General features: G+C 45.6%; 1 protein-coding gene across 4 annotated transcripts in view; it reads left to right on the top strand.

The window, feature by feature from the left end:
* Adcy3 (adenylate cyclase 3) overlaps positions 1–23365 on the top strand; it is a 118549-nt gene that overhangs the window by 77032 nt on the left and 18152 nt on the right. For all 4 annotated transcript variants that reach the window (XM_004663748.2, XM_004663749.2, XM_045148676.1 and 1 more), the window contains 5 exons: positions 18504–18634; positions 19136–19247; positions 19416–19543; positions 20629–20787; positions 21387–21561. In XM_004663748.2, coding sequence (XP_004663805.1) covers positions 18504–18634; positions 19136–19247; positions 19416–19543; positions 20629–20787; positions 21387–21561 — 705 coding nt within the window. The remainder of the gene's footprint in view (positions 1–18503; positions 18635–19135; positions 19248–19415; positions 19544–20628; positions 20788–21386; positions 21562–23365) is intronic.

A 23365-nucleotide genomic window follows, 5' to 3' on the forward strand; every position in this document is an offset into this window, starting at 1 on the left:
TGACCTTCTTTATCTTTCCTCCCTAATGTTGGTTTAAAGTCTATCCTGTCAGATATTAGGTTTGTTTTCTAGGCCCATTTGCTTGAAATACCTTTTACATCCTTTCACCCTAAGGCAGTATCAATGTTTTATTGAGAGATGAGTTTCCTGGAGGCAACAAATGGCAGGATCCTACCTTTTTAATCCAGTCTGCAAGCCTTTGTCTTTTGATTGGTGCATTGAGGCCATTGATATTAAGAGTTATTATTGGGACTGGAGAGATGGCTTAGTGGTTAAGCGCTTGTCTGTGAAGCCTAAGGATCCTAGTTCGAGGCTCGATTCCCCAGGACCCACGTTAGCCAGATGCACAAGGGGGCTCATATGTCTGGAGTTTGTTTGGAGTGGCTGGAGGCCCTGGTGTGCCCATTCTCTCCCCCCCACCTCTCTGCCTCTTTCTCTGTCACTTTCAAATAAATTAATTAATTTAAAAAGTTATTATTGAAAGGTATGCATTTATCCTCGTCATTCTTATTTTGTAGTGTTTCTTGTTTTCCCTTTAGTCGTTTGTTTTAACTGTTATTTGAGTGTGGTTTATTTTTTCCTATTTCCTCCTGTGTGTTTTCCTTTCTCTTCAGCAGGAAGAATTCCTTCAAGTATTTTCTGTAGAACTGGTTTAGTTGTCATAAATTCCTTTAGCCTGTCCTTATTGCTCCATCAATTTGGATAGATAGCTTTGCAGGATAAAGTAATCTTGGTTGACAGTTGTTATCTTTCAGAACTTGGAATACATCATTCTAAGCCCTTCTTGCTTTTAAAGTTTGTGTTGGGTAATCTGTAGTTATTCTGATGGGCTTCCCTTTGTAGGCTATTTGCTTTTTCTCTCTAACTGCTTTCAGTATATTTTCTTTGGCTTGTGTGTTTAGTAGTTTAATTATAACATGGTGAGGAGAGGTTCTTTCCAGGTTTTGCCTGTTTGGTGTTCTAAAAGCTTCTTGCATCTGCATTGACATTCTTTCCCAATTTGGGGAAAATACCTACTCTGGATTGAAATTCTTCTCATTCTCTTATACCCTGAATTCTTATGTTTGATCTTTTCATAGTGTCCCAGATATCTTGAGATTCCCATTCATACCTTGCAATTAGCTTGTCTTTCTCTTTTTTGAACTGGATTAGGGCTGCCACCTGGTCTTCTAGTTTAGATACTCTGGTCTCTCCTTCATCCATTCTACTGGTGAGACTTTCCATTTTTTATCTCACTGACTGTATTCTTCAGAATAAGGATTTCAGCCTGGTTTTTCTTCAGTATTTCTATTTCCTTCCTCATGTCTTGTAATGGCCTCTTTATTTCATTAAGCTGTTTTCCTGTGTTCTCTTTCAGAAGTTTGTTTTCTTTTTTAATTCCTTTATTTTCTTCTTTGAGTCCCTTCATTTCTTCTCTAATTTCTTTGAGCATAGATACCATCATTTTCTTGAGATCTTTGTCAGACATTTCATCTAAAACAGTCGCATTGGCGATCATTTCTAATGGATTTATAGTTTTTGGTGGGACTGTATTGTCTTGACTCTGAGTTTCTTGTATTGTGTTGTGGTGACTTTTGCATCCTGAATTGATTTGATGCTTGGGTTTGCTACTTATCTGCAGTGTTCCCAGATATGGCAGTCCACCTCTATATACCCTCAGGATATGAGTTCAAGGTGCCACGTGTAGCTCTTGCCCCCTTCCACACACACCCATCAAGCCACAGAAGTAATCCTAGGTGTTGAGTTTGCTTGCTAAGCAAGTATTCTAGTGGACTGGGTGGAACAATTTACTGGCAAATTCTAAACTTCAACCAAGTAACATATACAACCAATAAAAACCAGCACAAAGTATGCAATTGTGGGGATTAAAACAGTTTTATAAAGCAAAAATCCCTAAGGGTGTGTGTTGTTTTACACCCTTAGTGTTGTCAGCTGGAAGGTAGAGATTTCTGTTCTGAATTAGGTTCCAGATCAACCTGGATCAGGATCAGACCCTGCCCCCAATCATGATAGAAGCAAAAGACAAAGATCCTATAAATATGAAAGCATCAAAAGCAATAATATTCAGGTTATTTGAAAATGGTAAAGCCAACCAAGAATATATAACCTATAACTTGCCCTGACAAGGAAAGAGAGATTAACTCTTTCAATGCAGGCCTATGTAAATTTTTTATTTTATTTATTTATTTTTTGTCAGTCAGCCTCATTACCTTTTGGGGTAGTGTATTAGTCAGGGTTCTCTAGAGGAACAGAACTGCTAGAATGACTTATTTTTCAAGGGGAATTTATTGGATTAGCTTATGGTAGTCCAATAGCAGTTGCAGGGCCAGGAATCAAGGAACCTGGCAGCTGCTCAGTCCATGTGACCAGATGCCTCAGAAGTCCCAATCCAGCACTGCAGAATGCACCAGAAAGCCTGGAGGCTTCCCGAGGAGCCGCTGGGTTTCATGGTTCTGATGGCGGGGGATGGGGGAGTTCAGCCTTCTGGAGTTGCTCGCACTTTCAGTAGCTCTTTAGTTGATCTCAGCTGTCTTTTCCTTCAGATTTCTTAACTTTTCAAAAAGGCCGATGAAGTTGAAAATCTGTTGTTTGGTCTCTGCTGCTGCGGTGTGCCTGGCAGGTCGGCGCTGGGTGGGTGCATGGAGTGCAGATCATGGGCTGCGAGCGCCTCAGTGGGACTCTGGCCATTTTCCTCCTTCTGGGGATCTTGGTCTCTCTGGCTTCTCCACTGTGTCTAAGAATAACCTATATCCTTCACTTTCCAGAAGAAGAGTGTATTTTGCTGGGGTTTTGCTTAAATCCCTCCCTAGGCTGGTTTGGCATGGCTGCCATCTTACCTGGAAGTCCAGTCCCTCAGTTTTATTAGCCACTTCCTTGTGCTCAATAGCTGCATGTGACTGGTGGCCACTGTATTACTATATGACTGGTGGCTGTCATATCGGGCAGCACAGATTCAGAATGTTTCTATGACTGCAGAAGGTTCTGTTAGTGCTATTCTAGAGGGTGATGGCTGCCCCCTTGTGCCATGTCTCCTAGCTAACATGATTAACTTGCCATACCTCTGAGGAGCATCTGCTCTGTGCCAGATACTCAGGTGAAGACTCCTAGGAATGCAGTCATCTTGGCCAGTAGAGTGTCCCCTGACTCTGGGGACCACTTAGGAGTCCAGACCAGTGACCAGAAGTCTCCCACGTCAGTACAGAAGAAAGTAAAATGCTTCTGCCCTAGGGTGCCCATCATTCCCTACTGTAACTGGATCACCCTTCCTACTGAGTTCTTAGCAGAACTGCTTACATCCATGCATCTACCACAGAGTCTTGCAAAGAGGACCAGTGAGTGTTCTGTGAATGACTAAGGTTGGGGTCACATCATTTTCGGAGGACAGCAACCCTGAATACCCGGGGAAAGCTGAGCTACTTGGGCTCTGACCTCTCAGGGCTAGCAGAGCCTGGACCTCCTATTCTTCATTTCCTGCAGCCTCCTCTGTCAAGGGGGTCAGGCCATGATGGGTATCCAGTGACCTATTTACCAGCTTCTAAATGACTTTGAAGCCCAAAAAATCTGGGTAAATTGGGGGAAGGACTGACAAATTTGCTGGATGATGGGTGGTAGGTCACAGTGGCATGTATTTATTTGTGTGCAACACACATCTGGGCATATACATAGTCACAGCCATCTTACACAGAAGTAGACTTCATGCATCTTTGTGTATACATACATACATACATATGTGTGTGTGTGTGTGTGTGTGTGTGTGTGTGTGTGTGTGTGTGTGTATTTTCATTCTCCTGGGAGCTATGCACACAGACACAGACACACACATATGCACATACTCAGCCACCTGGACACTGTTGGTCTCTTTTCCACTTGTCTCTCCTTCGTTCTTACAAGGTGTGTAGATACCTGGTTTCTCACCAGCTGAGTTCATTTATCTAAATCCCTCCTGACCTCCTTGCTGTAATTAACTCCTGAATGCCTCATCAGGGCATCAGCTCTAACAACTCAGGGCCCCTGGGAGCCATGCTGGCCTCCTTTTTCCATCTCAGTCCCGAGCCAACACAAGGCAAAGCCTAGCATGAGTCATTGCTGAGAATGGACTTGACAGTTCCTTTTCAGAGCCTGTGATGGATGGCTCCTTCCACCCACTGGAGCAGCCCAACATACCTGTTCATAGAGGAGATTCTGGCCCAGGGAAGGAGCATCCTGCCCAGGCCAGTGTGACCTCTTCTCCCAGGAACCAGAAGCCCCAGCTGGTCCTGTACTTTATACTAGATCTGCACACTGCCCAGGACAGGTCTGCGGTATTCTACCTATGGGTCAGTCACTTTCTCATTGCTGGGACAAAATACCAACCAGAAGCACCTTACAGATGCAAAGAGGTTATTTTGAGGATGGAGAGATGGCTTAGCAGTTAAGCGCTTGCCTGTGAAGCCTAAGGACCCCAGTTTGAGGATTAATTCCCCAGGACCCACGTTAGCCAGATGCACAAGGGGCGCACGCGTTTGGAGTTCGTTTGCAATGGCTGGAGGCCCTGGTGTGCCCATTCTCTCTCTCTCTCTCTCTCTCTCTCTGTTGCTCTCAAATAAATAAATAAAAATAAAAAAGAGTTTATTTTGACTTCAGTTCCAAGGGGAAGAGTCTGTCATGTTAGGGAGAGCATGGTAAGAGCAGGAAGTTGGCATCACATTTTCACATCAGTAGAGATGAAGTAGAGAGAGACAAATACTGGTGCTCAGCTCATTTTCTCCTTTGTTGTTGTTGTAGAGATAGGGTCTCGCTCCAGCCCAGGCCTGCCTCCTGGAGCTCACTCTGTAGTCCCAGGCTGGCCTTGAATTCATAGAGATCCTCCTACCTCTGCCTCCCAAATGCTAGGATTGAAAGCATTCACCACCACACCTAGCTTAGGTTTCTTTCTTTTTAAAAAGTACTTTAAGCCAGGTATGGTGGCACGTACCTTTAGTCCCAGCACTTGGGAGGCAGAGGTGGGCAGATTGCCAAGTGTTAAGGCCACCCTGAGACTACAGGGTGAATTCCAGATCAGCCTGAGCTAGAGTGAGACTCTACCTCAAAAAACAAAACAAACAAACAAACAAAAAACCCAAGGATTTATTTATTTATTTGAAAAAGAGTGAGAGAGAAAGAGGCAGCATGCACATGCATGAAAGAGAATGGGCACACCAGGGCCTCTAGGTACTGCTAACCAACTCCAGACACATACACCACTTTATATGAGTACTAAGGACTGGGACCCAGGTCCTTCGGCTTTTCAGGCAAGTGCTTTAATTACTGAGCCATCGCTCTAGCCCTTCTTTTAGAAAATACTTTTATTTATTTACTTATTTGAGAGAGAGAGGGGCAGCTAGAGAGAGTTTTCTCCTTTTTATACAGTCCAGGACCCACAGCCCATGGGATGGTGATGCTCACAGTTAGGTGGGTACTCTACCTCAGATAATGTAAGCTAGAAAATCCCTAAAGACATGCCAAGAGATTTGTTTCTGTGGTGCTTCTAAATCCTGTCAAGCTGACAATCAGAGATTAGCCATCACAACCTCAATGGTCTACTAGGGACTTTGAGGGTCTGTTTTCCTCTCTGTCAGATATAGTCTCATGTATCCTAGGCTGTCCTTCAGCTCACAGTAGCAGTAGATGACCTTGAATTTCTGATTTTCTTGCCTACACCCTCATGTTGCTAGGATTACAGGTGAGTCACCATGCCTGATTTATGAGGAGCTGGAGATGGACCCCAGGGCAAACATTCTGTCACCTGAGCTGCATTCCCAGCTCATTAGGGCTTGCTTTCTTTTTGTAGAGCTTGTGTGGTTCCTTTCCAACGGGATAGGGGCCTGAACTGTTGTTCACTGTACTTTTTGGGCTGAGGAAAAAGTGCAGAATCACAGACCTGCCCATCTCAGCACCCCAGCCCCTGGCCTACAGAGTTTGACTGATCCTCCCTTTTGTGGGCCAGCCTTCCATCCTGGGCTTGACCTCCTCCTGTAGCCCTCTCACTAGGGTCCAGGAATGTTCACCACCTCTCAGGCCAGCACATTCTTTGAACTGCGTGAGTCAGAAAAATTCTTCCCTCTCTAAAGCAACAATCTGTTCCCTGGCAGCCTTTCTCATTCTCCTCCTCTCATGGGGCCTCTAAAGCAAATTTCTTTCCTTTCACACAGCAGCTTTCCTTAGATTTGAGGTCAGCTCTGTGATCTCCATGCTACAGAGCCCTTTCCTTTATTTACCGTGTGAATCCCAGCCCCTCAGACCTCTCAGATGCTGGGCTCCTTTTCCTCACTGTCTTGGCTGGTGGACGCCTAGGTGCTCTGTCTCTTTCCTAATAGAGGTAGGGTACCTTGGCTGAGGATCAGCTTAGGGAGCAGACCAAGATCCAAGGGGCTTGTTCAGAAACCACTTTAATAGCATCTCAAGTGCTAAGACGTTTTCTCTCCAGTATTGGTGTACTGTGCCTCCTCTATTCTGTTCTCCCCCGGCTGGTTTTAGGACTCGAGTAGAGGTTATGAATGTTTATCCTATGTATTTTACAAGGTCAGTCTGGAGTAAATCTTTATTAACCAGCTGTCCTAGTGATACATGCACCTTTTATAAACAAGTCCTCTGGGAAGTCTTCCTTTTAATAGATTTTGCATTTTGAACAAAGAAAAAAGCCTAAGAGGTTACCAATTTTATAGAGGAAAAGTAAACTCCAAAAGGGCAAAGTGCTTGTCCAGGGTGACAGGCCTCAGCAGCCTAACCCCTGGCCAGTGACCTTTGCTCTATCCCCAAAGCTTAGCTCATGAGACCACTTTTCTCTAATAAGGTGAATATATATATTTAAATTTTATTTATCAGAGATAGAAAGAATGGCTGCACTAGAACCTTTTGCTGCTGGAAACGAACTCCAGAAGCATGCACCACTTTGTGCATCTGGATTTACATGGGTACTGAGGAATTTGAACTTGGACTGGCAGGCTTTGCAAGCAAGTGTTTTTAACTGCTGAGCCATTTCCCAGCCTTTTGTTTTGTTTTGATTTGTTTCGTTTCGTTTCGTTTTCGAGATAGGTCCTCTTCCCTTGCAGTTTCTTTTTCTTCACATCCTACTATTCCAGTGTTGTTTCCCAAACCTCAAAGAGGAAGCAGTCACTATAGTGGCTATTAATCTAGCCAGTATGGAGGCCCTCATCTGTAGTCCCAGGTCTTGGGAGATAAAGACAGGAGGATTAGGAGGAGTTCAAAGCTATCTTTGATTATATAGTGAACTTGAGGTCAGCCTGGGTTACATACATGAACCCCTGTGTCAAAAACCAAAGCCAGGCCGGGCATGGTGGCACACACCTTTAATCCCAGCACTCAGGAGGCAGAGGTAGGAGGATTGCCATGAGTTCGAGGCCACCCTGAGACTCCATAGTGAATTCCAGGTCAGCCTGGGCTAGAGTGAGACCCTACCTTGAAAAACCAAAAAAAAAACAAAAAACACCAAAGCCAGGGACTGGAGAGATGGCTAGTGGTTTAGGTGCTTGCCTGCAAGGCCTAATTACCCGGGTTCAATTCCCCAGTACCCACATAAAGCTAGATTCACAAAGTGATGCATGTATCTGGAATTTGTTTGCAGTGGCTGGAGTCCCTAACACACCTATTCTTATTCTCTCTCTCTTTCTTCCTCTCCAACCCCCCCATCTCTCTGTGTTTACAAATAAATAAAGATTTTTTTAAATTATTTTTTAATTAATTTTTTTAAATTTATTTTATTTTGAGAGCGACAGACAGAGAGAAAGACAGATAGAGGGAGAGAGAGAGAATGGGCGCGCCAGGGCTTCCAGCCTCTGCAAACGAACTTCAGACGCGTGCACCCCCTTGTGCATCTGGCTAACGTGGGACCTGGGGAACCGAGCCTCGAACCGGGGTCCTTAGGCTTCACAGGCAAGCACTTAACCACTAAGCCATCTCTCCAGCCGTAAACAAAGATTTTTAAAAAGCCAAAAACATCCATACATTCCCAGCACTGACAGCAAGAGTGGCAGCAGTCCCATTGGCCACACTCAGTAGTGAGGTCCCAGGTACTTGCCCTGGCCCAGGTATCCAGTAACCAGAAACAGGTTTGGCTGTTTACATGCTAATGTTGAGGAGGACTTACAGTATCAGCCACTGTTGTGGGCCCCTGGTCGCGGCTCAGAGGTATGCATTACAAGTAAGGCCCTGTGAGGGTACCAGGAGCCACCATGAGCCTCTGTATGAGTTTTGAAGGGAATTGGGAGTCCCAGTGCCTCCAGCCCCTTATGTATGGCCTAGTTGGTTACATACTGGGGCCACTGTCAGCTACTGATATCTATGATGAGGCAGCCCTCAGCTTTGAGGTGGGGGTGAGGCTAAGTGGGGAGAGCAACCTGCCCAGTTCTTCTGGCTATACAACCTGGAATAAGCAGCACCCAGCTTGTTGTCTCTGTTCAGTGGTGGCCACTGGGAAGATTCCTGTTGTAGTTATCTTCTCATTGCTGGGATAAAGTACCCAGCCAAAATGGGAGACAAGGTTTTTTTATTTTGGCTTACATTCTCTCAAGGGAAGCTCCATGATGGCAGGGAAAAGATGGTAGAAGAGAGGCTGGACACCACCTCCTTGCCAGCATCAGATGGACAACCACAGCAGTAGGAGAGTGAGCAAACCCTAGGGGAGCTGGCTGTCCCCAACAACACACCTCCTCCAGAAAGACTCCAACACCCAAATTGTCATCTGCTTGAACCAGGCATTCAGAATGCATTAGTTTATGAGGAACACCTGATTGGTCCCACCTTGGAATGGCTAGCAAGGCCTGGTCCCACAGAATGTTCTGGTGGGCTTAGCTCCAGGGAGTCCTACTAAGGGTCAACTTTTGCTCGATAAAGTTTGGGCATTTCTTAGGCCTTCAATCTGTAGTATCAATGTCCAGTGTAGATGAGAAAACTAGCGTGTGAAAAGCACAAAAACTGACCTATACCAGAGAACCCCATGTTCCAGTCATGAATCTGTCACTAACTCTTTGGCACCTGGAACAGACAATGCTTTATGCCTCAGTCTGGTCACCTGCAAAATGGAGGCAACATTACACATATGTGGAAAACATGGTTGGTGCTAGAAGTCCAGTGAAAAAGAGGGATAGTTCTGACTAGTGGTCCATAGTGCCTGCCTTCAGGCTGGGGAGGTAGTGCATTCAGTAAAGTGCTTGCCTTGCATGCATAAGGGCCTGAGTTCAATCCTCAGAACTGACATTAAAAAAAAAATGGAGCCAGGCGTGGTGGTGCACACCTTTAATCCCAGCACTCGGGAGTCAGAGGTAGGAGGATCTCTGTGAGTTCAAGGCCACCCTGAGACTACATAGTGAATTCCAGGTCAGCCTGGGCTAGAGAGAGACCCTACTTCGAAAAACTTAAAAAAAAAAAAAGAAGAAGAAGAAGAAGAAGAAGAAGCTGGATAGGATGGCATCTACTTGTGATCCTAGTGCTGAGAAGGCAGAGACAGGCAGACCCCCTGGGGCTCACTGTCCAGCCAGTCAATCTGGCCTAATTACATGAGTTCCAGACCAGTAAAAGTGTTTTTTAATCCTATTTTTATTTATTTATTTTAAAGAGAGAGAGAGAGAGAGAGAGAGAGAGAGAGAATGGGCATGCCAGGGCCTCCAGCCACTGCAAATAAACTACAGACACATGTGCCACCTTGTGCATCTGACTTACATGGGTACTGAGGAATTGAACCTGGGTCCTTTGACTTTGCAGGCAAGTGCCTTAACTGCTAAGCCATCTCTTCAGCCCCCCTTTTAAAAATATGAGAGAGAACACGCTGGAGTTGTGGGGGGAATGGGCATGCCAGGTCAGCCACAGCAAACGAACTTCAGATGCATGTGTCCCGCTTTAATTGCTAAACCTTCTCTCTGGCCTCTGTTAGATTTTATTTCAACAAAAGGTGGATAGTGTGTGAGGAATGACACTCAAGGTGGTTCTTTGCCCACTCTGAGACTCCATAGTGAATTCCAGGTCAGCCTGGGCTAGAGTGAGACCTTACCCCGAAAAACCAGAAAAAAAAAGATTGGCAGTTAAAGAAAAATGAAGTCAGGGTTAGGATCACAGCTGGAAGCAAAAGGAAGTTTTGTGTCTACTTTCAGTTTAAAGGTATTTTTACCTGGGCGGGTATAGTTGCACATGCCTTTAGTCCCAGTACTCAGGAGGCAGAGGTAGGAGGATCACCATAAGTTCGAGGCCACGCTGAGACTACAGAGTAAATTCCAGGTCAGTCTGGGCTAGATTGAGACTCTACCTCAAAAAAACAAAATAAATATATAAATGTATTTTTAAAATAATAGCAATTGCCAACCACCACCATTGAGCAACTTTGAAAACATGTAAGTTTTATTTTAATTCTATCCCTCAAAGTTAAGTAGGTATCTTTCTGCCTTATTTATAGGCACTCATTTCCTAGGACCATCTTCTGAAATTTCAGTAGTGTGTCCTAGTCTTCCATTTTACGATTTTTCTTGTTACAGTAGTTTTTTTTTAAAAAAATTATTTTTATTGGGATAGAGGGATGGCTTAAGGCTTAACGCACTTGCCTGCAAAGCCAAAGGACCCAGGTTTGATTCCCCAGGACCCATGTAAGCCAGATGCACAGGTGGTGATGCTTCTGGAGTTCATTTGTAGCGGCCAAAGGCGCTGGCACACCCATTCTCTCTCTCTCTCTCTCTTTTTCTCTCGTTCTTTTTCTGCTTCTTTCTGTCTCCTGTGTCGAATAAATTTTAAAAAATTATTTATTTGCAAGTAGAGAGAGACAGGCAAAGAGAGATAGAGATGAAAAGAAATGGGCACTCCGGGTCCTCTAGCTGCTGCAAACAAACTCCAGACGCATGCAGTCCTTTTGTGCATCTGGCTTGCATGGATACTGGAGACTCGAACCTGAGTTGTTAGGCTTTGTAGGCAAGCACCTTAACTGCTGAGCCATCTCTTCAGCCCCTGCCACAGTAGTTTTTATGATGGTTGTTTTTTGTTTGATCACTTTTAAATTTTCTTATCTTTTAATTTAGTTATTTGCACATGTGTGTGTGTATATATAAAGGTATCTTGCCCCTGCGAACAGTTGCCAGATGCATATGCCACTGTTTGCATCTGGCTTTGTGTGGATGCTTGGGGACTGAATATGGGCCAGTTTTGAACCTAGACCTGAATAAGCAAGCACCTTTAACTATTGAGCCATTTCCTAACCTCATGATTTTTTTTATATGATGACAAAAAATACTCATTTAGAACTAGCCATTGAGGCTGAAGGTATGGCTTAGCGGTTAAGGCACTTGCCAGAGAAGCCAAAGGACCCAGGTTTGATTCCCCAGGATCCACGTAAGCCAGAAGCACAAGGTTGCACATGCGTTTGCAGTGGCTGGAGGCCCTGGGATGCCCATTTTGTCTCTCTCTGTCTGTCTCCTCCCTCTCTCTCTCTCTCTCAAATAAATAAATAAAAATAATTTAAAAAAAAAAAAAAGAATTAGCCAGTCGGGCATGGTGGTACATGCCTTTAGTCCCAGCACTTGGGAGGCAGAGGTGAGAGGATCGCCTTGAGTTCAAGGCCACCTTAAGACTACATAGTGAATTCCAGGTTAGCCTGAGCTAGAATGAGACCCTACGTCTGAATAAACAAACAAATAAACAAACAAACAAATAAAGGATTATCCATTAGACTCAGTTTAGGTGATTTTTTGTTGGAAACACTCAAAGTGTCTTAATCATGGCCTCTGCTAGGCCTGATCACAGCCTATTTGGTACTGCTTGGCCTTGAGATCTATAATGAATGTGGATTATGCTGTCTTCTCTGTGTTCAGAAGAATAGAAACTTTTTTCTTTGCTTTCTAAGCCATCTTGGTAAAAAAAGGGCTGCTGTAATCATCTTTAAATTTTATTGTATTATATTTTTATTTATTATTTGAGAGAAAGAGAAAGAGACAGATGCATGTGCCACCATGTACATCTGGCTCTATGTGAGTCCTGGGGAATTGAACTTGGGTCCTTAGGCTTCAGAGGCAAGCACTTTAACCACTAAGTAGTCTCTTAAGCCCTGTGATCATTTTTTGTTTGTTTATTTATTTGTTTGTTTTGAGGTAGTGTCTCACCTTAGCCCAAGCTGACCTGGACTTCACTATGTAGTCTCAGTGTGGCCTCGAACTCATGACGATCTTTCTACCTCTGCCTCCCTAGTGCTGGGATTAAAGGCGTGTGCCACCACGCCTGGCCCTGTGACCAACTTTAATAGCCTCATACTCTTCCATTCAGAGAATGTGCCACCATTGGATTGGGTGTTTCTTGGACATTTGGGTGACTTTGTTTTCCCCCCAAATGTTGTCACGCTACAGCACAGACATTCCTGCACATGTATCTTTTCAGTTCTTGTTCAGTATTTCCTTTGGATACATCCCCAAAAGAGCCATTAATGGGTCAAGGGCATGAAACTGTTTTATGATTCCCAAAACATACAGTATTATATAACTACTATGTTTGGAAAAGGAAGCTTTGCCTCTTTTCTGGGGAGTCTAAACCATATCCATTAGCTCTGGTCTCTTAAGCAATCCTAGGCTGCTCTGGGTGACCCCTCTCCCTTCCACTCCTGTAACCCTGGTAGGACCCAACAGGCAAATGTCCTGAATCCTAGGAGCACAAGTGATGGAGTTTGTTTGCTTTTTTGAGACATTAACCATAACCTCAGGCAGCCTTGAACTCATAAGCTTCCTTCCTCTACCTAACAACTACTGGGAATGCAGATGTGTGTCACCATGTCTGGTATGCTTTGGGTCTTTAACATGAGACCCAATAATGGTTACCAGGGGTTCTTTGTATGATCCATCACACACCTTTACTAGGGACCAAGATTTAAGAAAGGGTTTAGGCCAGGCATGGTGGTACTCACCTTTAATCCACCTCTTAGGAGGCAGAGGTAGGAGGATTGCCATGAATTTGAGGCCACCCTGAAACTACATAGTGAATTCCAGGTCAGTCTGAGCTAGAGTGAAACCTTACCTCAAAAAAAAAAAAAAAAAAAAAAAAAAAAGAAAAAAAGAGTTTAGGTTCTTTGGAATATAAGGTCAAAGGAGGTCAGCATCAGTAGAAAGATTCCAACAAAGTGGGTGCAAATGGAGGAGGAGGTTCAGACACACCTGGGTAGGAGCCGAGAAAGCTGTTTATGTCATAGGAGGTGGGTATTAAAGGGTAGAATGGTATTCCAGAAAGAGTATAGGCAGGAGCAGGGAGGAAGAGGTGTTAAGAAAAACAAGCAGCTCAACCTGTCTGCATCCAAGGAGCCACCAATAAAAGCAGTGTGAGGTAGGCCCAGAAAGGCAGATAGCATCATGGTGAGGAGGGCCCAGGTGCCTGGAGAAATGCAGCAGGTTGGTGTTGGCATCAGAAAGCATGCTGGGTGCAGGCATCACAGGCTCTGAGGAAGCACAGACCCCTAGTGGAAATAGCTTGAAGGAAAGAAGAGGTAGGCCTGGCCTCAGGGAAACATGTTTAGGGATGGTCTCAAGAATCCTTGGGGCTGGGGTGCTTAGCATAGGTAGAACCTTGGGTTAGCCTTCCTTCCATCATTGTCACAAATAGCTGATAGAAGGCATTTCAAAGGGAAAAGATCTATTTACCTCCCAGTTTCAGAGGTCGTGATGCACGGTCGCCTGGCTCCACTGTCACTGGGCCATGGTGAGGCAGGTCATCATGAAAATGGTATGGGAAGCAGAGCTATTCATTTCCTATCTCTTCTCCAGCCATGAAGCAGAGAACAAGAATGGGCCAAGGCAAGCTATGCCCTCGAAAGAAATGTTCCCCCATCGACATCCTCCAAACAGGCTACTTCTGTGATGAAGTTTGGACCATCACAATCCAGCCACCTCTTAGTAGTGCCACCAGCTGGAAACCAAGCCTTCCACACATGAACCTTTTTGAGGGACACATATAATATCCAAATAACACATCCCCAGTATTGAAAAAAAATCCCAGTGACTTCCTGTGTACTGGTCCACTTCCTTGCCCTGACTGTCTCCCAGATGTGACCTTTCTGCCTCATCACATTGCAGCCACCTCCTCATATAGTTCTCATCTGCCACATTCCCCTCATCCTGTCTTCAGCCCATACCTTCTCTAAAACCTGCTATCACAATGACAGGCTGGGCTATTTGCCTTCTTAACATCTTGAAATTGACGAGCTTTCCCCAAGTCTAGTAAATTGATGGCCTTCATTTATAGCCACAACCTCTTCTTGTTATTCTTTTTCTCAATTTTTATTAACATTTTCCATGATTATAAAAAATATCCCATGGTAATACCCTTCCCCCCCCCACTTTCCCCTTTGAAATTCTATTCTCCATCATATTACCTCCCCATCTCAATCATTGTAGTTACATATATACAATACCAACCTATTAAGTACCCTCCTCCCTTCCTTTCTCTTCCCTTTATGTCTCCTTTTTAACTTACTGGCCTTTGCTACTGAGTTTTTTCCTTCTCATGCAGAAGCCCAATCATCTGTAGCTAGGATCCACATATGAGGGAGAACATGTGGTGCTTGGCTTTCTGGGCCTGGGTTACCTCACTTAGTATAATCCTTTCCAGATCCATCCATTTTTCTACAAATTTCATAACTTCATTTTTCTTTACCACGGAGTAGAACTCCATTGTATATGTGCCACATCTTCATTATCCACTCATCAGTTGAGGGACATCTAGGCTGGTTCCATTTCCCAGCTATTATAAATTGAGCAGCAATAAACATGGTTGAGCACATACTTCTAAGGAAATGGGATGAGTCTTTAGGGTATATGCCTAGGAGTGCTATAGCTGGGGCATATGGTAGATCAATCTTTAGCTGTTTTAGGAACCTCCACACTGATTTCCACAATGGCTGGACCAGATTTCATTCCCACCAACAATGTAGAAGGGTTCCTCTTTTTCCACATCCCCACCAACATTTATGATCATTTGTTTTCATGATGGTAGACAATCTGACAGGAGTGAGATAGAATCTCAATGTAGTTTTAATCTGCATTTCCCTGATAACTAGTGATATAGAACACTTTTTAGATGCTTATATGCCATTCATATTTCTAACTTTGAGAATGCTCTATTTAGTTCCATAGCCCATTTTTTGATTGGCTTGTTTGATTCCTTATTAGTTAACTTTTTAAGTTCTTTGTATATCCTAGATATTAATCCTCTATCAGATATATATATAGCAGGCGAAAATTTTTTCCCATTCTGTAGGTTGCCTCTTTGCTTTTTTCACTGTGTCCTTTGCAGTGCAAAATCTTTGTAATTTCATGAGGTCCCGGTGATTAATCTGTGGTTTTATTGCCTGAGCAATTGGGGTTGTATTCAGACAGTCTTTGCCAAGACCAATATGTTGAAGGGTTTCCCCTACTTTTTCCTCTAGCAGTTTCAAAGTTTCCGGTCTGATGTTAAGGTCTTTAATCCATTTGGACTTAATTCTTGTGCATGGAGAGATAGAAGGGTCTATTTTCATCCTTCTACAGATACATGTCCAGTTTTCCCAACACCATTTGCTGAAGAGGCTGTCTTTTCTCCAATGAGTATTTTTGGCATTTTTATCAAATATCAGGTGGCTATAGCTACCTCGACTTACATCTGGGTCCTCTCTTCTGTTCCATTGATCTACATGTCTGCTTTTGTGCCAGTACCACACTGTTTTTGTTACTGTGGCTCTGTAGTATAGGTTAAAATCACGTATGGTGATACCACCAGCCTTATTTTTGTTGCTCAGTATTATTTTAGATATTCGAGGTTTTTGACACTGCCCCAGGCTTTCCTTCCGAGGCTCTTGTGTTTTGTTCTCCAGGTCTGCCCTTTCCTGTGCTCCTGCTGCTGTTCTGTTCTATCAGCAGAGGATCCTAGAGCCTGGGCCCTGATAGGAAGAAGCAATGCTTAGAGGACAGTAGGGACTGCAATCACCGGATATAGAGATCCCCACAGGACCAGACTGGATCCTCAGGGTCCTCAGGGAGCCCACAGGGTCTTTCCTAGCTGGATTGAGCTCTGAGGGTGTCAGAGAGGACAAGCAAGGCCTGAACAAGTGGGTCCTGGCTATTGGGATTACAGCATACAAGCTAGTAGGAAGACCAGCATGTGCTCACACATTGGGCAGGCTGCCTACACTCCTCCCACTTACAGGCCTTCCTCACTTAGTACTCTGTGTGCACGTGGTGGGATTGGTGGAGTAAGGAGGTGGAGGGGGAAGGGCAATGGGAGGCTTGAGACTTGAATAGAAGGCAGTGTCTTTCTTTGTGTCCCTCCACCAGCCCTGCTTTCCCTTAATGTTTCTCTTTCTTGGGTCTTTATTTCAGGGACTGGCACCATCTATCCAGATACCTAAGACTTTTTCTTCAATTTGTTTTAAAAAAATTTATTTATTTTTTAGAGAGAGAATGGGTGCAACAGGTCCTTCAGGCACTGCAAAAGAACTCCAGACACATGTGCCACCTTGTGCATCCATGGGGAATGGAACCTGGGGCCTTAGGCTTCACAGGCAAATCAGATGCCTTAAATGCTAAGCCATCTCTCCAGTCCAGACCTTTTTGATTTTTCAAGGTGGGGTCTCACTGTAGCCCAGCGTGACTTGGAATTCACTTGGTAGTCCCAGGGTGGCCTTGAACTCATGGTGATCCTCCCACTTCTGTCTCTTCCTCCCGAGTGCTGGGATTACAGGCATTCACCACCACAGCCGGCCAGGCATTTTCTTTTCTTTTCTTTTCTTTTTTTTAACATTTTTATTTATTTATTTGAGAGAGAGAGGGGCAGATAGACAGAAAGAGAATGGGCGTACCAGGGCTGAGTCCAACTGCAGTAAGAGTTCACTACAGCTGGGAACTTGAAGAACCATCGGCATACCTACACAGTGCCTCCTGCAGTTCTCAGTCCATTTACAGTAACCTTTATGGACCTTTACTCTGTGTGAGGAATGGACAATGTTGATTTCTGCCTGCAGGAACCTAACTTGCTAACTTGTAGGAAGAGATACAGTACCTAATATAATGATGATGTGAGGACATATGGACAAGATCAGTCTTTCCAAATCTCTCTGAACAATGTATAATTGGGTTTTACTCAGTAACATTTATTAAAACATATAAACCATAAAAAAACAAAAATATTTTATTGGGCTGGAGAGATGGCTTAGTTGTTAAGGCACATGCCTGTGAAGCCTAAGGACCCAAGTTCAATTCCCCAGTATCCACATAAGCCAGATGAGCATGATGGCACATGTGTCTAGAGTTCGCTTGCAGTGGCTAGAGGCCCTAGCATACCCATTCTCATTCTCTTTCCTCCTCTCCTCTTAAATATTTAAATATATCTTAAAATATTTTATTTATTTATTTATTTTAGATTAAGAATTGTCTTGCCAGGGCCTCTAGCCACTGCAATCAAACTTCAGACACATGCACTATCTTATGCATCTGGCTTACGTGGGTAGCAGGGAATGGAACCTAGATCCTTAGGCTTTGCAGGCAAGCGACTTAACTACTGAATAATTTCTCCAACCTCCAAGACTTTTTCTGGAAAGAGCCAAACAGTAAATATTTTCAGCTTTGCAAGCCGTATGGTCTCCATCACAACCACTCAACTCTTTTTGGAGCGTGGAAACAGAGACAGTATGTAAACAAATGAGTATGGCTAGGAGCCAATAAAATTTCATGGAAACAGGCAGCAGCCACAATTGCTGACCCTTGACCTATACCTAGTTCTTGAGGCATATTTCTGTTTGTACTTTCTCCAAAATGCTTTCAGGTCCCTGAACTTGGGGGAATTTGTGTCTCTGACAGATGTACAAGGCTTCTCTTGGGAAGACCCTCAGCTTGGTCCTGAAAATTTGGCCCATTCCTATTTCTAGGAAGTCTCCTTTGTGCCCCACCCATTCTTGATCTGGTGGGGTTTGACCCATCTTCCTTCTTCACATCGCCCTCTGCTCCTTGTTTCTAGCAGGCTGTCACCATTAACGGCATGGTGAGACACCCATGTCACACTGCATTGCACAGGGCATATGGACCTGTGTCCAAATAAGACCCTAGGCTCAGGAAGAATTCTTACTGGCTTTGGTGTCAATGGTATGCTGCAGGACTTTGATCAAGTTGAATCTGAATTTGTGACTGCTCTGTGGTGGGCAGCAAGAAAAGGACTCAGCAGTGAGCGTTTGGTATGGTGACGGATGCTGAATGAGCGTACTTCTTATAGGAAGAGGACCTTGCTGCTGCAGAGTTCCTTGTGGAATTCTGTCAGTGCTCTGAAGGGCTACCATGTTGCTGAGTCTTGTCTGGGCTAGAAAGCCACTTATTCTGGCCTCTTGCTGTTGCCATATGGGTGTGCCGGGCCTTTGTGAAAGGCTCATGCAGTTCCCGGCTGACATCTCTTGCCAGAATCAGGGGTTTTTCCCCAGAAGTGTGTTAACTTGGCCATAGGATGGCAGGGAAAACCCTGTTTCCCCTCCAACCCTGTCCTTCTATTTACAGGAGAACCTTATGCTTTCCATCCTGCCCAAGCATGTGGCTGATGAGATGTTGAAGGATATGAAGAAAGATGAGAGCCAAAAGGACCAGCAGCAGTTCAATACCATGTACATGTACCGGCATGAGAATGTCAGGTGTGCCAGCCCAAAAGCCTGGGCCCTGACAGCAGAATGGGGGGGGGGGGGGCATGTCTTCATGATCTGCTCAGCAAGATGGGATTCAGTTTACTTAGGAACTGGAGGCCATCTCAGTGTATCTTGGCTCCCCTGAACTTCTTAGCCCTGTAAGAGGAATCATGTTGGCAAGATAGAACAGAAATGGCGTTAAGTGTCACCCAGAGTGAGGAAGGGGTTCCTGTGAGATCACCCCATCATTCTGGACCAGCTCTGAGGCTAGAAGCACAGGGCCCTTATTCTAGAAAGAGGCAAGGGTGGGGAGTAGTAGGGGGTGGTTACCTGGTAGGACCCAAAAGGAAGGCTTACAGAGGGGTCACCCACAGTGATAACCCCTTTTCCAAGCCCCTCCAGGGCCTCACTGCACTGAGGTTGGCGTAGAACTTCCCTGCTGGCAGGAGCAGGTGCCTGATCCAGGCTGCTGGCAGAAGCCTCACCATCTACAGTTTCTTCCTTCTGCAGCATCCTCTTTGCAGACATTGTGGGCTTTACCCAGTTGTCCTCTGCCTGTAGTGCCCAGGAGCTCGTGAAGCTACTCAATGAGCTCTTCGCCCGCTTTGACAAGCTGGCAGCTGTAAGTACTGGATGTGCCAGCCCTTTTGCCGCAGTAATCCTGGCCCTCAGGCTCCAGTCACTCCCTGGCTCCTAGACTTTGCCCCACCTGTCCTTCCTCTGTCTGCTGTGACACTCCCCCACCCCCATAGCCAAGGGCTGGGAACACAGGTCTTGTTCTCCCTTTCAGAAATACCACCAGCTGCGCATCAAGATCCTAGGTGACTGTTACTACTGCATCTGCGGCTTGCCTGACTACCGGGAGGACCACGCTGTTTGCTCCATCCTCATGGGGCTTGCTATGGTGGAGGCCATCTCGTAAGAGGGAGGGAGTCGGGGCTCGACACTGGCCAAGGCCCTGTGAAGGATCTAGTCAAGGGGTGGAAAAGGTCTCAGTCCTTGGCCCTGGAAAGTCAAGATAGGGCTTCCCTTCCTCACAGCTGAGGAAAATGCATGGCTCCACAGCCTCTGGGAATGTCTTCTCAGCCTTCTGATCATGGTGGTATTTTTTTCTCCTGAAGTTGGAGTTGTGAAATTTATCACACTACTTCACATTTTCTGAAGAACCCTCTCTGGTAGGGTTACTCCATCTCTTTTCTCACTGTTTTCTTATCATGGCCCCCAAGTACATCAGGGATTATCTCCTTTCATCAAAATAAAGTGACTTCTGAGTTCACATGCCCTAGGGACAGCCTCTGCTCCAGCACAGGCTCTTTCTGTCTGTGAGTTTGGGGGTGACACATACCTGTTCCCATTCTCCTTCTCCTTGTGGGCCTCGAGACCCCTGGAAAGGTGATTCCTTGGGTGGACCTTAGATGTGGCCAGAGAGAGAGACCCAGGAGCTTCAGCAGTCCCTCCTCTCCCCTTGGGGACAGAGCTGGGATGTCTACTCCCTAACTCCCCGCAGCTTTGCCCCTTACCATCTCCCAGCTAAACGCTCTGCAATAGCAGCTGCCTTGCTAGGACTGGACGTTACCTTTCCTCAGAGGTAGGATTTTAGGAAGGGAAGCCTTAGCCCCCACTCTCTTCCCAGCAGACATTTCTGAACTTTGTTTGTCTCTTCCTGGAGTTCACAGAGGAGGACCTGTCTGCCGAGGTTTTGTTCATCGCATGGCCGCATCGCATAGATCATGCCATGCACCTACTAGAAGCTCAGTAAAACCTTGTCTGCATGTACAGTGGATGATTGAAGGAGAGGAGTAGAAGTTTCCCCTACACACCAACCCCAACTTTTATTGGCCTGGGATCACTAAATTTGAGCTCTGGCTTGCCTTCAGCCCAGCCCAGGTCACTTAGCTCAGACACAGACCTGGAGGGGAGGAAAGCTTGTGGAGAGTGGGGGGAAGCGCTGCTGGCCACTGCACGAAGGCTGTGCCCCAGCACCGTCTCTCTGTGCCTGGCAGGTATGTGCGGGAGAAGACCAAGACAGGGGTGGACATGCGCGTTGGGGTGCACACGGGCACCGTGCTAGGTGGTGTCCTGGGCCAGAAGCGTTGGCAGTACGATGTGTGGTCCACTGATGTCACTGTGGCTAACAAGATGGAAGCTGGTGGCATCCCGGGGTAAGTGTTCCTTCCAAGGGGCAGATTTCAGGACCAGGGTAGGGGGCCATCCCACCTCCCAAATCTGAGGCCCTAACGAGGAACTAAGGGCCCTAAGGACCCTTCCTATCCAGTAGTAGTGTTTCACTCCTCCTGCCACGGCCTTTGGCTTAGCCATTGGGATCCTCCCTCGGAGGCCTATCAGACAGGCTATAGGAAGGAGGACCTAGCCAGCCTTTGTGCCCACTGGAGCTTCAGAGACTCTGTGAGAGTTATATTCCCTCTTGGCAGCAAGGGTTTCAATGTGTGGATAATCAAGTGATCAGTCTTGACTCTGGAGTTCAGAGCTGACTTTTAAGACAAGCTGTATCACATTTGATTTTAACAGCCCAGAAGGAAGGAAATTGTATTCCTAATCTAAGGATCCAGTACCAGGTAGGGTCAGGGGAGCAGATGAAGGACTGCACAGTTAGTAGCAGGCCTGCCTCCCTTGGCTCCTGTCATATATACTCAGGAGTCAGCAGCTCCAGCCTCAGCCAGTGCCATGTAGTCTGCTGGCTGTCCTGGGACAGATGAAGGCTGCTTCTAACATGTGCTCAGGGCCTCTCCCTGCAATCCAGGCGTGTACACATCTCCCAGAGCACCATGGACTGCCTAAAAGGGGAGTTTGATGTGGAACCCGGTGACGGGGGCAGCCGCTGTGATTACCTAGATGAGAAGGGCATTGAAACCTACCTCATCATTGCCTCCAAGCCAGAGGTGAAGAAAACAGCCCAGAATGGCCTCAACGGCTCGGTGAGTCCTTCTTTCTACCCCAGAGTAAAGAATTGAGAAGGAAGAGATTTGCAAAAGAGCAATTAGTTGAGCATGTGTGTTTGGACATCCCAGCACACAGGTGGCTAAAACAGGAGGATTAAGAATTGAAGGCCAGGGCTGGAGGAATGGCTTAGCAGTTAAGGCATTTGCCTGTAAAGCCAAAGGACCCAGGTTCAATTCCCCAGGACCCATGTCATCCAGATGCACAAGGGGGCGCATGCATCTTGAGATCGTTTGCAGTGGCTGGAGACCCCTAGCTTGCCCATGCTCGCTCTCTCTCTCTCTCTCTCTCTCTCTCTCTTTCTCTCCCTCTTTCTCTGTGAAATAAATAAATAAAAATTTAAAAAAAAAAGAATTGAAGGCCAGCCTGGGCTATACAGCACAATTCTGTCTCAAAAATAAAAGTAAGCTTAAAAGAGCATTTATAGAAGGGTTTGATGATGGCTGATCATAAGAGGCAGAAGGTGGATTGGTATTAAAAAAAGAAAAAGAATGTGAGGGCTAGAGAGATGGCTTAGAGATTAAGGTGTTTGCCTAAAAAGCCAAAAGATCCTGGTTCAGTTCTCCAGGACCCACGTAAGTCAGATGCACAAGGAGGTACACGCATCTGGAGTTCGTTTGCAGTGGCTGGAGGCCCTGGTGCTCTCATTCTCTCTCTTTCTCACGCTCTGCCTCTTTCTCTCTCAAATAAATAAATAAAATATTTTTTAACTGAATCTGAGGCCAGGCATGGTGGCACACACCTTTAGTCCCAGCACTCTGGGAGGCAGAGGTAGGAGGATCTCTGTGAATTCAAGGCCACCCTGAGACTACATAGTGAATTCCAGGTCAGCCTGGACTAGCGTGAGACCCTACCTTGAAAAAAAAAAAAAACACCTGAGTCCAGTACAGAATGCAGTGCTGGAGTCCTCAGGGAGAGCAGCTCACCTGTGGCAGTTGAGAACAAGACAGATGACACCCAGAGGGGAGGCCTGTGGCAGTGGAAGAAGCTGAAACCACTGGAGTAAGATGGCTGCAGTGGAGAAAGGTGCACAAGGCCGTTGGAGAGGAGGGGAGCCAAGGACAAGGAAGGTTTCTGAGTGGAAATGAAGAAAGAATGGGACAGCAGCATCAGAGCCGTCACATGGGCCTTTCCTGGGTCCGGTCCCTGTGTGGGTCTCTCACATCGTCCCTTCCATTTACCCTGCGCCATTAGTGCTGGCCTCCTGGTTGTCATCCTCAGGCACAGCCTGCTCTAAGGTCTTTGCCCTGGGCATTCATTTGTTTCCTGAAATTCCCCCTTTTGATCTGTTCCTTCAGGTTTGTACTGAAATGCCATCTTTATGGTGACACTCTTCCCCAACTACTTATTTATGACCTGACTCCTCAATAACCACTACACCTCTTTGCTTCCCTCTGTCTCCTGGTAGACTACATCTTGTCCTGATATGTTTGCTGTTGTCTGCCCTGCCTTGTGAGAATGTGAGCTCAAGGAAGTCAGGACATTTTGTGTGTACTTAACAAATATTTATTAATTGCACAAAGCAACTGTCCCCATGTTACAGTGTTTAACTTCCTCTATCAAGGAAAAATACTAACTGAATATTTGTGGAGGTTCTTCAGACTGAGGTACATGACATCCCCACACAAAACAGACTTCAGAGGGTCACTGTCAATGAGTTAATTTTAAATATTATTTATTTGTATGAATAGACAGAGAGAAGAGAGAGCGAAGGGAGGCAGAGAGAACGGGCACACCAGAACCTCTAGCCACTGCAAACAATATGCATGCACCACTTTGTGC

The sequence above is a fragment of the Jaculus jaculus genome, chromosome 5, assembly GCF_020740685.1.
Source record: "Jaculus jaculus isolate mJacJac1 chromosome 5, mJacJac1.mat.Y.cur, whole genome shotgun sequence".
Classification (NCBI taxonomy): Eukaryota; Metazoa; Chordata; class Mammalia; order Rodentia; family Dipodidae; genus Jaculus; species Jaculus jaculus.